Source organism: Centroberyx affinis, unplaced genomic scaffold (assembly GCF_046629955.1).
Source record: "Centroberyx affinis isolate AG114_WGS23_722 - 3 ecotype Tasmania unplaced genomic scaffold, CSIRO-AGI_Caff_v1 ptg001271l_1, whole genome shotgun sequence".
NCBI classification, from domain to species: Eukaryota; Metazoa; Chordata; class Actinopteri; order Beryciformes; family Berycidae; genus Centroberyx; species Centroberyx affinis.
Window position 1 is genome coordinate 132,364 of NW_027279780.1, and position 16,084 is coordinate 148,447.

A 16,084-nucleotide genomic window follows, 5' to 3' on the forward strand; every position below is an offset into this window, starting at 1 on the left:
TTTAATGAGTCCTCAAACCAACCGTGGAAAGCTGCATATAGCCGTCCTCTGACCTTAACTCAGATTCTACACCCTGCAGCTATTTCTCCAGCCACTATGCCTCCCACTTCTGTTTCGAGTGCCTGCTATCCTGAAGTTAGCCCCTATCTCTGCATCTGTTCATCTGCAGTTCAGGGTAATGAGCCCATGCAAGCTAAGAAGGAGGATCAGTACTGTACTAGATGCTGGGAGGAAATAGAATATCATTGGGTTATCTACAGGAGAGAGTGCTACCACAGTTGGAATTGTGAGCAATGAGACTTTTGAATGTGTGAAGTATGGGTAACAGATCCATACTAACAACACTAATACTTTTTGCAATCTCATGCAAAAATATTTTTAGCCCTGTGACAGCAGGGGCTTTATGGATCATAATGTTGTAATGACTGCTGCAACCCAGCTCCTAGACCTCTAGATTAGCCTTATGCATAGCTAATGCCTGTAGAGGCAAATTTGCTTGCTCTAATTTTCTCAGGAACAAACTGTATTTACAATAAACAATAAACAAGACTGTATTTGTGTGTACAGAATGGCAGCTTGTTTGGCGATTTGAGGCTTATTACACTAAAATTACAGGTAAGTCAAAATGCAAAATACATTTCAGAGATGAAATGCATGGGAGGTAGAGGGGTTGATCAGCTTTATTACAAACTGAAAATAATAACTCAGAATTCTCCCACATTCTGTTTCAGTGCTCGACAATTTCTATTACAGTCCTATTGCTGGAAATCAGATGGAGTGCCTCATTTCAATATGAGACATCCCGACAAAATGGAATGCAAGGAGCAATCTACAGTTCCATTTGCAAGAGGAGAGATTGACAAGTCCTGTAGATACCTAAGAGCTTTTACTGAGAAATGAAAGATTGACAAACCTATCATAGTCCTGACAGATCTCCCCCACTGCGATCAGAGCCTTCAGGTACTCGTTGGGCTGGTAAGGGTTGATGTAGTGCAACGAGCAGCTGTTCCTGGGGTCCCCATTAGAGGCTGTGAAGTCAATGGCCACCTGATAAATAGAATCACACAGTACACACAATAACAATGATTAGGAAAACAATCTACATCTTATAATTAATAAAGGTGTCCTTCTATCCTAACAAGGCTCCTTGCAGTGATTATTACCTGGCTACTTATGATATTACAAGTCACTCCTAGAGTCGTAATCCTATTGTGATGGAGGGGTTTGTGTGCCTCAGTGACCCTGAGAGCAGTGTTGTTGGTAGAGATACCAAAGACAAACTGGTGAAGGGCCAGACAAATAGTGATTCAAGAAGACCCCTATGACTGATGCAGCAAGAACTAAAGGAACCTTGCCCAGAATAGGGACACCAGGACCGGGTGACCGGGTGATCCCTGTAGCTTGGATGGGCACAGCCTAAATAAGCAGCACTGGGCTGTTATCTTGTGGGATCACCACCTGCAAGGCAATGTTTAGGAGTTGGGTGCAATGCCCATCAGGCAAAGCGCAGGGGCATGGCAGTTTCAGGCAATGGAGATTGACCCTTGGAACTTGAAACATATCCTCTCTGGGGGGGAAGGAGCCTTGGCTAGTGCTTGAGGTTCAGAGGTACCAACTAGGCTAGATGAAGTCGGTTTAACCAGCTCCTTGATAGGGGGTGGTCTCTCCTACTCAGGAGTTGTCTAGGGTGAGAGGCGCAAAGTGGACTCTGTGCAGCCTGCCAGGACTCAATGGTCAACTTTGTAGTTATATCATTAGACCTAAGGCCATATGTTCTGGACACTGAGGTGAAGTGAGGGGCTGAGCTGTCAACTGTCAACTGTGAGTTGGATCAGGTGGTGTGGGAGGCTTCCGGCGAAGCACAGTAGACCGAAACGTGTAATGAGGATTTGCTGGGATCTCCTGGCGGAGGACTTTCTCCAGAATGATTTCTATTCTCACCTCCAGTTGGAATGGACCCTGTTCAAAACTTCTGTCATGGAAGCAGCTGCAAGGAGCTATGGCCAGAAGGTGGTCAGTGCTTGTCATGGCGGCAGGCCAAGAACCTGCTGGTGGACACTGGCAGTGAGGGAGACTGTCAAGTTGAAGGAGGAGGCCTTCCAATCCTGGCTGACACAGCGGATTTGGACTCAGCAGAGCCGTACCAGCAGGCCAGAAAGGCTGCAGCTGCGGCAGTTGCAGAAACAAAAGCCCAGGTGTGAGAGGAATTTGAAGAGGCTATGGAGGATGACTTTTAGACAGCCTCAAGAGGTTCTGAAAACCATTTGGTGACTCAGGAGGGCAAGGCAGGACATTGTGCAGGCTGCTCTCAGCAGTGATGGGGAGATGCTGGCCACAACTGGGGATATTGTCGGAAGGTGGAAGGAGTATTTTGAGGAACTCCTAAAGCTGATAGACACGCCCTCTAGACAGGAGGGTGAGCTGGAAAATTCAGAGGGTCAGAGCCCATCTCCATGGCAGAGGTCACTGGGGTAGACAGAAAACTCCTCAGTGATGCGGGGAGTGCACAACAGCCGTCCTGAAATGCTGAAGGCTCTGGATATTGTTGGGCTGTTGTGGTTGACACACCTCTTCAGTGTGGATTTTGAGAATAGTGCTCCATGGCGGACAGAGGTGGTGGTCCCCGTTTTCAAAAAAGCGGACTGCACAGTGTGTTCCAACTATCATGGAATCACACTGCTCAGCCTCCTAGGGAAAGCCTATGCCAAGGTGCTGGAAAGGAGACTCCGGCCGATTGTCGAACCTCAGATTCTGGAGGAGCAATGAAGATTCTGTCCTGGTTGTGGACAGTGGACTAGCTTTTTTACCCTCTTGCAGATACTTGAGGGGTCATGGGAATTTGCTAATGTTGAAAAGGCTTATGACCGTGTTCCTCAAGGTATTGGACCTGAAGTATGGGGTGCCAGGGTCACTGCTATGAACCATTTGGTCCCTGTGCACTCAAAGTGAGAGCTGTGTTCACAATGTTCACATACTTGGCATCAAGTCAAGCATGTTTAAGGTGGGCATCAGACTCCAACAAGGGCACGCCTTGTCCCCTCTCCTGTTTGTGATATTCATGGACAGAATATCAAGGAGCAGTCGAGGTCTGGAGAGTGTCCAGTTCAGTGACATTAGGGTGGCATCTCTGATGTTCATCCTTCTGGTTTCATGGAACCATGATCTCCAATATGCACTGTAGCTGTTTGCAGCTAAGTGTGATGTAGTCGGAATGAGGATCAGCACCTCCAAGTCTGAGGCCATGGTTCTCACCCAGATAAAGGTGGCCTGCCGCATCCAGATTGGGGGGAGACACAGCTGCCCCAAGTGGAGGAGTTCAGGTTCAGGAATTCTTGGGATCTTATTCATGAGTGAGGGTAAGAAGGAGTGAGATTGATTGCCAGTTAGGGGCTGCAGTAATGTGGGTGTTGTATCGGATCATGGTGGTAAAGAGAGATTTGAGCCACAAAGCAAAGCTTTGAAGAAGATTGATTTACCAGTCGGTCTTTGTCCCAACCCATATCTTTGTTTCACAAGCTATTGGTAGTGACTGAAAGAATGAGATCATGGATACAGGCAGCTGAGATGAGGTTCCTCTGCAGGGTGGCTGGCCTCACTCTTCGTGACAGGGTGAGGAGTTCAGTGATCCAAGAGGACCTCAGTATTGAGCTGCTGCTCCTCCACATTGAGAGGAGCCAGTTGAGGTGGTTCAGGCACCTGGTAAGTATTCCCCCCCTGGGACAACCTCTCAGGTTGCAATAACATGGGAGTTTAAAGGCAATTCCCAAGCCTAATGTCTAAAAGGCAAAATGTTGTTGTGGAAGCATTTTTCAATGATTCCACAGTGGGGAAATAAATATGCAAGATATGTCAATCAATTTGTGCTAATTCACATGTTCATTTTCAGTGCAATTTAAACCAGTTTTTTTCTTCCACTTTACAGAACCATTCTTCAAGGGTTGGTTTGATCCCATTACTGACATTTATCTATCTCTATCAATGACTACAATTTACATGCATAGAGTAACCCAGGTATTGCCCATGCTCTAGTTAAGGTCTTATTTAGGTTAAGCTGTTTACATGCACATTTGATGCCGGGGAAAGAGATGTTGACCCCCCTACTAGTGATAGTAATAGTAAATATTGCAAAAAAAAAAAAAATGCTCATCACATGTTGACATGCAGTGGGCATGTCATCATGTTATCATCATCATCACATTGTATCGTATCACTATCATATAATATCACATAGTCGTATGACTGGCCCTATGATTACCCACAATTAATTAATTCATAAAGATTCATTTACAAATTTCCCTTATTGCTATGATATACATACATACTGAGAGGTAGGAGCTTGCAGTTTTTACACCCACATAGATGCAAGCAGCTACTGCACCTACATATACCCAAGCAGCTATTGCAACAATGAGGGACTGCATCTACCACAGCAGTCTCCATGATTAATATTCATTGCTTCAGTAATCCAGTCAGAGAGTGAGAGGTAGCATCATAGAGGGCAGACCAAAGGGCCAGAGTTGGAGAAAGATTTGAATTCATTCCAAGAAGCTGCCTCCAGCAAGAAAACTATCAGCGTAGATGGAAAAATTCATACAAAACACCATCAGGGGGAAGTTTCACAGATGAAAACCCCTTGAATACTGTGTAATGTTTCACATTTAGAAAATGTAACATTTAATCACAACACAGCTTTGGATGACTGCATATAGCCTGTTCATGGACCAGCAGAATAAATAATAACAAGCAGGTTCCACTACTAGCCATATTATCTTTGACAACACCTTAACCAAAGCAGTCTTTAATATGCAGATAATTTAATTGCAGTGGGTGATTCATAGACCTTTTCAGGGCCAGCGTTGCTACAAGCTGAATGAAGGTGAAGTGTCACTGAACACAGCCTGCAAAGCTTACCGTAAAGTGAATCTGGCATCCTCCCATGATGTAGTCTAGGAAGGAATAGACTCTGTGGAGCTGCAAGAAAAATAATATTTCTTTAAGGCAAAATCTCATAGGGGAGGCTTGAATGGGAGGTTGAATACTTAGAGATGGTGTTAGAAATATCCAGTCATTAAAGTGGAGTTAATTCAACAAATCCCTTGGTTGTAAAGGGTAACTAGAAAAATGTTGTGATGGATCTTGTCATATCAGTGAAAATTGTTCTATAATTGTCTTGGGTGTAAACAATCATGAAAAACACAATGTTCTTGTTCAGATGGACACTGACAATTAACAAATAAGATTGTTTACATGAACATACACACACACACACACACACACACACACTGATAACTCATATTACCAATATCAACTCATTATCACTAGTAATTTGTCTGCCAAACTGAAATTCTAAAGAACAGTTTGAACAAAAAGGTGAACTCTACTATGAAGATAAAATGAGAAAAGGAAATAAATTTAAGTACTCCATTGAGCTGCTCATGACCTCAGTGTCAGTGTGAGATTAAGCATCCAGGATTTTCACCTGCAAACTGAAACAGCTAGATACTGAAGCATGCATAACCCAAATAAAATGATAAAAATTGAAGAGGTTAGTGGAACATTAGGCTGAGAAAAGCCTGAGACAGACATGGCAATTGATTAAAAGAAAACTACTTTTACTGATCTATGAACAAACAATACAGCTGGAAAACACAGTGACAACTATCCACAGAGAGGAAGTGAGAGAAAACTGAAAAATGGGGATGAATAATTCTCAACTTAATTCAGATTTCCTACATGAGTTGTTGTAGGCTGTTTATTCTTGTGTCATAGTGTGGATAAAAGAACAAAACATTGATTGGTGCAACTCCCTCCATGGTTGACTATTCTGTTAAGCGTGGTATATTTGCTCAGATTCCTACCTTAAGGTCACTGAGGATGACAACTCCTGAATTTTTGTAGTTTTTCTTCTTCTGTTTGTACTTGGGATTCACACAATCCCACGACACCTTAAAGAAACGGGTTTAATAAAGGACAGGAACACAGAGTTGTGACTTCTGAACGTGGCAATAAATCTTCCTCATCTGTTATTAAGCACCATGACATTTTTTTCCATCTGTGATGGATTTCACAAGAGTAAAATGAGAGGCATATTGGAAAGACATATGAAAAATGGTCACGTGACTGGGTAGTACTCTTCCGCTGTGCTCCTTCTGTCATTCACTGACCTTATTTCCACTGGAAATTTTCTGCATTTCCCTGAAAGTGGCATAGAACTCGCCAATGAAGTCGTGCTTCCCCCTGGAGTCATAATCCCAGACTAGGCACTGTGACACACAGACAAAAGTCTTCACTGCTTTCTGTCTGTTTGTATGTATCTACTGCATGTACAGTAAGTATGCATTAATTCATTCATTCATTCATGTATACCGATTTCCTTCTATTTCATCATAGATGTATCATACATCTATACAACTATGTAATACATTTACATTGTTTGGCTCTTTAGATGCCCTGTTTTCTGATTCCAACTGAATCAGACTGGTTGAATACTGGTCTGGTTTTACAGATCATGATATGCCCAGAGGTTCCAAAGGTCCCTTACCTTGAGCTTCCTGTCCTCATCACAGCTGCACAGGGATATGAGGGACACTTTAAAAGGCTCCCACACAGGGTTCAGGTTGTTTTTAATCACCTGTTAAAGTAGGGAAACACTCAAAATGAAGTAAACTGGCAACAATGCATATAGAGCTGCTGCAAATTGATTAGCTGAGACAGAGAAGAGGATATGAATTCACCTCCGTTCTGTGAACAAGCTGTTCTGTTTCATCATCGTTAATTCGATATATTTCCAAAAATGGGTCTGACTTACTGAAGAGATCCTGCAAAAATAGAAAGGACAGTCAGTCATATCAAAACTAATGGCCCATTGGGTCATGAATGTTAGATAAGTACATGTCCCTGAAGCCCATAGGAAAGATTATAAAAAATAATTAATGGAGGCTCCAGCTGGCAAATTTTATACAGCTTGCCTGCTTAAAATGTGCCACCTTTGTTTACTGCTGTGACAAATCAAGTCAGGAAAAGGATGTGAAACAGTCATTTTGACATGGAGTCTCAAGTACAGGCTTCTGAGAGCAGAGCAGCCACTGATTGTTTAGGTCAATTGATTCTTCAGGGAAGAAAATACATGATTAGTGTGTGTGTGTGTGTGTGTGTGTGTGTGTGTGTGTGTGTGTTTGTGTGTATGTGTGTGTGTGCGTGTGTGTGTGTGTGTGTGAGTGTGTGTGTGTGGCAGGGTGGGGTGGGTGGGGGGAGATTGTGGATGGAGAATGAGACAGTTAATGCCACATTTCTCGCCACATTAGCCAGATACATCTCCACAGGGACAGGAGTAAAGAGAGATGTAGCATCCCCTTTTTGTTGTCATGGCAACCACTAGCCAGTGGCGTCAGCAGCATGGACTGATCAGAAGCGCATGTCAACATTCAGTCTCTGTCTGACAATAAGTGTTAATTATTAGAATAACCACAATCATTGTCTACCTATCATTGTCTCATCATTAATCCCTTTACCCACCACCGTCTACACTAAGATCCTTCAATACAACAGCTTGAGGTGATATTGTTCACAAGCAGCTGATGTCGTATGATTGATATGCTCTGATGAAACAGTTTGCTGTGTACACCTATTAATTATTGGCCCGTTGTTACAGCTGTTACAGCCAAGTGGCGGATTAGAGTTGATTTCCATTGTGAAGGAAGGCAGAATCTATGTGTGGTGTAAATAAAAGCCCTGATCACTAATAAAATCATACCTCTTAGTGTAATGGGATCCTTAAAGTCATTACAATGACAAACAGATTCATAGTAATTAATCTGCTTCAACTTTTGACATCCACCATGTCTGATTTGCTCTCTACACCATCTCTCTTTCCTATCAGCCCCCCCCCCCCTCTCTCTCTGTCTCTCTCTCTCTCTTTCCCTCGCTCGCTCTCTTTCAAAATGCATGGCGTAACCTGGCTATTTGCTATACCCCAGTATCCAGTATCCCTGTTGCCATGCATAAACTAATAAGCACAATATTCCCGTTCACCTGTGGTGTCCAATCCACAAATAGAACAGTGCAGCAGCAAAAAAAAGTATGAATGGTGCGGCTGCCAGCTACCCTCTTTGACTGAGCAGTAGGTTACTTCTAATACAGGGGGAAGAAATTATGACCCTGCACTAGTAGTAGTAATTGTACACACTGCTCACCACCATCCATGTTTTTGTTGACATCAGAATGTACGCTGTATGAGACTGAGGTTGCAGATGTCGAACACCACAAGTGAAAGGAGTAAGATGTTTACATGCCACAGTAACCTGTTTAAGAGTAAGCCAGGCATCTCCACTGGGTTTCTCGTAATCAGAGTATGAGCTTAACCGGGTTATTCTAAACGAGTTATGATGTTTACATGCGCCAATCCAAAACCAGGTTACTTGAGTAACAGGGTTAAGGATGGAAATCTCTGTGCATGTAAACATAGCCAATGTGTCTGTCTATGGTACTGATGTCCAATCATGTGCCATTGAGGGCCAAAAGTCTGCAGGTTTTCATTCCATCCGAAGACTACAGCAGCTGATTTCACTGATTAGCAACCTCAACCAGAGAGGAGAAACTAATTACTGCAAAGGACTGGCCTAGGGTAGGGAACATGATTAAACACCACTGTTCTACAGTAATGTAAGTTGCGTCTATTGCTTTAATTTAATTAACATTCACAGAGTTACAGTGATTTATTTGTATGTGCAGCAAGCTCAGTGGCAATCATGTCAATGAAACAAAGGAAGTGGTTGGGTTCTTCAGCATTATGACAGCAATTTAATACTGCTAGTAGTAGATTGGATATATGGCAGTTAGAATCAAATATCACATGCAGGGGAATACATCGTTCTTTCATTATTACCCCTGCATAATAGCTGGGGTCAATGTCATTGTCAGCGTAGCTCTAAATTGCAATCTGTAATAAACGGATTACATGGGATCCCCCTCTCTGCTGCGAGCAATACTTGTGGGTTTGTCTTAAAATCTGCATACTGTAGAAAATTTTAAGTTTGTTCTTTATTACGTTTTTTCCCATATTGCTACGAATCATGAGCAACCTAGGAGCCTTGCATACTAAGTTTGATGTCACGCTCCTGAGAACATGGACAGGCTTCAGATCATCACAGCTGTAGTTATGGATGTTACAGAGCTCCTGCTGTCTTGTTGATTGAAATTTGCCTTGAGCAAAGCGTGACAGTGTGAGAGGAGCAGCAGCTAAGGTCACTGATGTCCAGGCCTCTGCCTTAAAGACACATGAATTCCACATGTGATAATGTGTTTCACAAGTGATATTATGTGATATCATGTTATCGCGGGAGGGTGTTATGATCATATGTGACATGTACATATTTTGGTGTGTGACAGCATGAACATTACACATGTGGAATCATGTAAGCACATGTGATGACATGTTGTCACCAGGGGAACATATAATGTGAAGGTACTGTAATCATGTGATACAACGTTTCCATCAATGGCTTTCAGACTGTTCAGGCCGACAGGGATTGCACCGAGAGCGGTAAGCATAAAGGTGGGGGGCTTGCTGTTCTAGTTAACAACAAATGGTGCAATCCTGGTCACTTTACGATCAAGGAACGTATTTGTTGCCCCAACCATATTATTTGCCCCGGCCATATTATTTGCCCAGGGAAATTTCACATGTCATTGTGGTGGCTGTTTACATCCCCCCCTCTGCCAACCCAACGTCGGCGTGTAACGTCATTCACACCGCCATAGCTCAACTCCAGACTCCACACCGGAGTGCCCTCATCACAATCTCAGGTGACTTCAACCATGTCACCATGGCAAAAACCCTGCCCAACTTCCAACTTGCCCAACTGATTCTGATTCTGATTTAGCACATGTGGAATCCTATAAGCACATGAGAAGGAATGAAAATAGATACACATCATACTTAACAGTTTCAAAATTGATTAAGATAAAAAAAACTCTGTATCTTCATGTTTGTAATAACCTGTAGAACTTATATTTTAAAGAGAGACAATGATCAACTCCGGTCTGGAACCCTCACCGCATGCATCCTCCTCTCTCTCCTGTCCTTGCAGTCTCTCTCTCAACTGTGGGCTATCAAATAATCTATAATTTTTATTCTATTTTCAGGGTTGTTTGTGTTGAGAGAATGCACATGGGTTTTACATGGGATTCACATGTACTGCACATGGGTTGCACATGTGAACACATTTGATTTGCTCCAGCGAGACATATTGTCACATGCAGGTTACAAGTCCTATGTGACATGTGCTAACCATATTTTTTCCCATGGCTAGCGCTCGTCTGGTGTGAATTCACACATGGCCATGTGGTCAGTTCACATGTGATTACGTTCATTTTTACCCAAAAGCAGTTTTGGGCTCTTTATGTTTTTTTTTTTGTTGTCCTTTTTTTTTGCCTTGTCTGTCATGGTGAAGTTACATAATTCTGAACTGTCTGTCTTTGCTATCTTTGCTCTATGAGTGATTTTGTGCGATGAATCTGGAATCCAGTCAAAAAGATGGATTGATTAAGTTATCTTTCAAAAACAAACTGCTTGAAATACATAAATTCACAAATGGTAGACAGATAAGGACTGGGGAACGTATGAACAACAAAAATCTCCATTTCACTGCAGATTATCACAGTTTGGCCAAAGGCAGTGAGCGTGAGAGGAGAGAGAGACTGAGGGATTGAAGGACATGGGGCGAGAGGGAGGGGGGCAGTAACGAGAAATATAATTAATTTTATTAGAAATTCAGTATGTGAGAGAGAAGAAGGAGTGGGAGCAAGAACATAGACGTGTTTGAGTATGGTGTGTTGTTGAAATTGAAAAAAATGACACCTGCAGAACTTCAGGGTCAGTGGTGCATTGTGGGCGCTTTGTGAGGATACGAACGAGTATCACATCATCACGTCACTGTCTAGCATTGCAGAAGGAAGAGAGTGCAGTCTGTGCAATGCTAAATTATATTTAGTACAAAAAAATGGATGAACCGTGTTGGTTTCTCCATCGCAAGTGTCTAATATTCTTACCTTATCATCCAGCTTCTTGGCACGGAAGGAGAGCTCCACATATCCATTGTTGCCAGAAATTTCCTCAGCGTGCACCTGAAAATAAAATAGGATTTATCAGTAACATTTTGTTCTCATGGTTTATCAGTGACATTTTGTTCTCATGGTTTATCAGTAACATTTTGTTCATTTCCCCATGCAGGCGAGCTGGCATATTTACAGGAAGTAGAAAAACATGTCAGGAAATTAAAATGAATGGGATTTTTGGATCCTGTTTGGTAATCGTTCTGTTCCTAAAAAGGGTGAATAATGTAAGTAGAAATGACATTTGATGAATTAATTACATATCTTACTGTGTTAATGAATTTTTAACTATTTTGTTAACATATGGTGCAGATGTTGCGCTATACTCGCTTCAGAAAGCCACAAAATGCTGAAATGCTAAGTATGGCTATGCGATTAATTTTTTCTCATTGCAGCTTAAAAACCATCAGAATCCACCTCAACAAATAAAGAAATGCATAAGAGGAACCTCTGAAAGCAAAAAATAGTCAATATTAGCATTGGACTTAAAGGCAATCATTTTACTATTCATTTTCACATTAGACTGAAAGGGGGCTGGATCTGGAATCCCTTATTTGGGCCAAGAATTATGTCATGTTTGAGAGGACAATTACATTGATATTTCAGGAAAACAAACAAACCCTAAAGCTTAAAAAAGCCCATGTTGAGATTGCAATTGAGACCTGGCAGTATAAATACAATCTTTTTGACAGATGTTATCACATGAGATTGCACATGAAGTCTCCAGAGAATGACGGTGGAGGTTCACACTTCACATCATATGTAAATCTCTTCATTATAACCCAATATTCAAAACAAATTGTTTATGCTTTAGTTACACCATATTTAGCAAGGTTTTCCCCAGATAGCTGACCACGTTTTGGGATTTCAGAAATCACTGTCAGCCATTATAATGGTTCACACTAACTGTACAAACTACATCCATTATTCTGAAAGACTTCTCTCTTGTCCCCATTGACATCTTTACAAACATCTTACAATTACAAAGGGGGTCACAAACAACACAAGCCTTCCTGAATCTATCCTACAGATTGGCATACACATTATACTGTATATAGAACATTGTATATTGAATACTGTATACTGAATATTGTACTGTATATAGAATTCAGCAGAGACTTAACACACTGGTAACCACACTTACAGACTTTAAATCTAGAGGGTGAGGAGGTACACTGCAGGCTCAACTTTGCCCCATTTCCATGCCTTGTTGTCTCTACACATAAATCTACCTTGTCTAGGGGTGTAAATGTTACCGAATACATCATGATACCATGGTAAGAGGTGACTCTGCGAGGTTGGGCTGTTTGTTTGTTTGTTTGTTTGCATTTAAGTGTTAGTTAAAAAAACAATTGGTTCAGGATTGCCTTTTTTCAGTATCGCAGAGCACCCTCTACTGCTCCCTCTAGGCTATCTAACCCTCCCACTGAACAGTTTGCTGCCTCGCCACTCCTCTACTTCAGACTTTGTATGGAAACTGACACAAACTTTAGACTGTGCTAGCAGTATTCTAGCCGTAGTGCAGGCATGCCCTTGTGTTTTATGAGTGAGTACTGTTTGACAAGGCTTGACAGGGATGATTGGCAAAGTGGGAACTCTGGATCTCTGGATCAGAGAGCCTATCTTTGACAGGTGCAAAAGGAAGTCAGGGCCAAAAATCTGTGTAGTCACTACAAAGAGGGCAGAAGGTGTGTGTGTGTGTGTGTGTGTGTGTGTGTGTGTGTGTGTGTGTGTGTGTGCCTGTCTGTGTTATATTCCTAAAATCTGTGAGTTTCACAACAACTTCTGTATTCGTCTTATTCCGTCTCTATCACACACACACACACACACACACACACACACACACACACACACACACTACATTCATGACATAATATATATATATATACATAGATAGATAGATAGATAGATAGATAGATAGATAGATAGATATACATATATATGGATATACTGTATGCACCACTTTCCTATTATAGGATTATAGCAAGCAGAATAGAATAGCAAAAGGTATAACACTTACATATATAATAACATACTAGGGGACTTGTGTCAGTACCTTCGTGTGTGGGTAGCAGCTGCTAAATTTCAGATGAGAGTTTAGCCTTATAATTGTGCACTGAATATTAGGTAGGTGTAAATGGGAAAAAAAGCACTTATGTGTGAGTCGTCACAATTATCCTCAAGACCTTCAAAAGGCCTTGGCTCATGTTCAGCAAATTCTAAGTCTGGAAATATATGGATTGAGTGAAAATGAAATCGGGTGAGTTTGTCTCTATAGAGTTTATTGCTCTGAGACGCCTTCCCATCATATGGCTATAGGGCGTCTTCTATCTGCTTTGAGGCAAGTATCCCGTTGGAAGAACACGTGGATGAGGTGAGTCGGCAAGGCAGAGCTCCAGTGAGATTTGTGTTCATGTGAGAGAAATGTAACTAAGTTTACATTGATGATATGAAGTTTATAGTCTCAGTGATACCAAATATATCGGAGTTTGAGTCAACAGGCTAGAAATTGTGACTGGATGTTAACATCAAGCCATTCTACAGATGACATATTTAATTTTAGCATGACAAAGAATCAAATCAATCTTGTAAAATGGGAGCTACAGGCAGTGTAATGTGATTCTCAGTTTAAATCAAATCAAGCTAATAAATCAACATCAATCAACAAAACAAAGAAAAGCCGGAACAATATGATCAACAAGAAAATATCCAGGTCTATGTAATCCAAAACTGAATGGCAATGTATTGTGGAGCTTGCATATTAAATTGTTAATTCACAGTGTGACAGGCTTACTGTGGAAACAGAGATCAGCTCACATTAGACAACAAATCTTTTCAAATGTTCTTGGAGTCCCATCAGAAAGGTGTGTATACTAGGTGATGAGGCAAGGATGGGGTATCATGTAGCATATATTATATATATGTATATATCATATATGTCACAGACACAGCCTCGAAATACAATTTTGTCATCGTGACAGTTAAAACACAAGCATGGCCATAATGATACTAGATTTTTACATCCAATCACTATAAATTTCTGCCAATTTGCTAAACTGCTAATTAACTGCTAATTTGTTTGTGCACACAGAAATAAAATGTACGTATGTGTCTATGTTTGTGCATCTGCACCAACAAAGCTTTATTTACAACAAAGGATATGTAAGGTAAGATAAGATGAACTTTATTGATCTCAGAGAGGAAATTGGGTAGGCTGATTTGGGTGGCACACTAGACAACAGAAATCTTATTGCTACCATTCATCAATGTGTCATGCATTATTTTGCTCAACTCTCTTACCAGCTGACCTCAGTGGCATTTGCCTACGATTAGCAGCCCGTTGCCTACGGCTTCTAACAATCCACAATTTTCCATTCACGCTAATTTCTGCTTCTACTTGCAGGGAGCAATAAGGTCAACAGCATGATGTATAGAACCTACTGTGATGGTTGATTTGCCGGCATATTTCCCATACTTCAACAACAAAGGCTTCACCATCTTCTTTTGGGCCACGATCTGCAGGGAGCAAAATAAACACGAGGTTTGTCCTTGAGCCCTCAAGCAGTAAAGAGCAGCGTACAGGGATATGAGTCATCAACACTAGAGACAACTACCCATTAGCTACTCTGGTACTATATGTAGCATACATACAATATCATCTATTTTATATGACACATGCACCTATATCAAACAATGGGAGAACACCAGATGGAGAATTAATCAGTGGATGGGTCACCTTTCTATGAGTCTGTAGCTAGAGATGGATAGAGATAGATTAGAGATAGATGTCAGTACTAAATTAGTATATCTTTTGTATCACCATCACAGATACAGGCTATATGGCAATTGTTTTCTCTAACGTTTTCTCAGAGATATCAAATTTTTCACCTCAGGCTTTTCTGAGGGCTTTTTTGGCAGACAAATCTAATAAAAATGTATGTATGTAAATGTATGTAATGTAAATGCAGTACCCATTTTAAGGCTAGCCAACAGCATTTTATTCAGCCTGTCTTACATTGCAGAGTTTGGAAAAACATGGCTATTTAGAAATCGCCAATGAGGAGAGTCAAACGGTGCCTACCTGGCCCAGAGTGCACTCCACCCCGCCCAGGAAGTCATCATCACGGGTCCCGATGCTGTGTGTGCCGTGGATGTCGTAGACTTCAAATCGCAGCTTCTGAACCTCCTCAAAGTAGTAGTCCAGCATGAAGACCTTGGCAAAGACTGGGTGCAGGTTGCTCTTGATCACTTCTGTCCTGTCCAGCTGAGTTGAAACCAAGAGAGAAACCACTGAATAAACCATTGAAACCATTGAATAAAATTGATTCTCAAACAATAATATACTATACATGTGTGTGATTTAAAAGATATCAGGCGTGGGAATCACAATATAAAAATGGTAACAAAATTTAAACAAATGCTTGTATTTTACACCATGCTTGTAGGACAGTAGGAAACTTAAGTCCTTGGTTAACGAAGTGACAACTGCATCTTCTATATTGTTTAAAGATATCAAAACACAGACAAGTAATGATTTTGGGCACACAATGCGGGGTTTTGCAATAGATCTATCAAAATATTTGCCTTTCGTAATTATTTTGCGGAACATCAGCGTCTGGTGCAAATATCATCACAGTTCTGTCAAGAGAATGCTATCACAGAAGATTGGAGGGATCTGACATTTAACTCAGGACACAGAAAAAACATCCATGTTTGTCTTTGAATGCCTGACATGTAAAAGCTGAGCTCTCTGGGGCCCCATCTGCTCGTGATGCAGGATTTAGCTGTCACACAGCTCCGTGAACATTTATGTGCTGTCCAATTTGTCACAAGGAAAGATCATCGCTGAGCATATAGCCTGTAAATCCTTTGAAGATGATATAATTAAGCAACATAAAAAAGGGGTAAATACTTGAAGCAAAAGTCAAGAATTTTCATATGACGTACCGTATTTTGACGTTCTTGGACAGTT

General features: G+C 41.3%; 1 protein-coding gene across 1 annotated transcript in view; it reads right to left on the minus strand.

Annotated features, from left to right (window-relative positions):
* cpne7 (copine VII) overlaps nt 1-16,084 on the minus strand; it is a 36,448-nt gene that overhangs the window by 16,732 nt on the left and 3,632 nt on the right. The window contains exons 2-10 of the mRNA XM_071525126.1: nt 15,194-15,376; nt 14,554-14,628; nt 11,050-11,124; nt 6,735-6,818; nt 6,542-6,631; nt 6,165-6,263; nt 5,859-5,945; nt 4,912-4,971; nt 914-1,047 (exon numbers count right to left, since the gene is read on the minus strand). Of these exons, the coding sequence (XP_071381227.1) occupies nt 914-1,047; nt 4,912-4,971; nt 5,859-5,945; nt 6,165-6,263; nt 6,542-6,631; nt 6,735-6,818; nt 11,050-11,124; nt 14,554-14,628; nt 15,194-15,376 (887 nt within the window). The remainder of the gene's footprint in view (nt 1-913; nt 1,048-4,911; nt 4,972-5,858; nt 5,946-6,164; nt 6,264-6,541; nt 6,632-6,734; nt 6,819-11,049; nt 11,125-14,553; nt 14,629-15,193; nt 15,377-16,084) is intronic.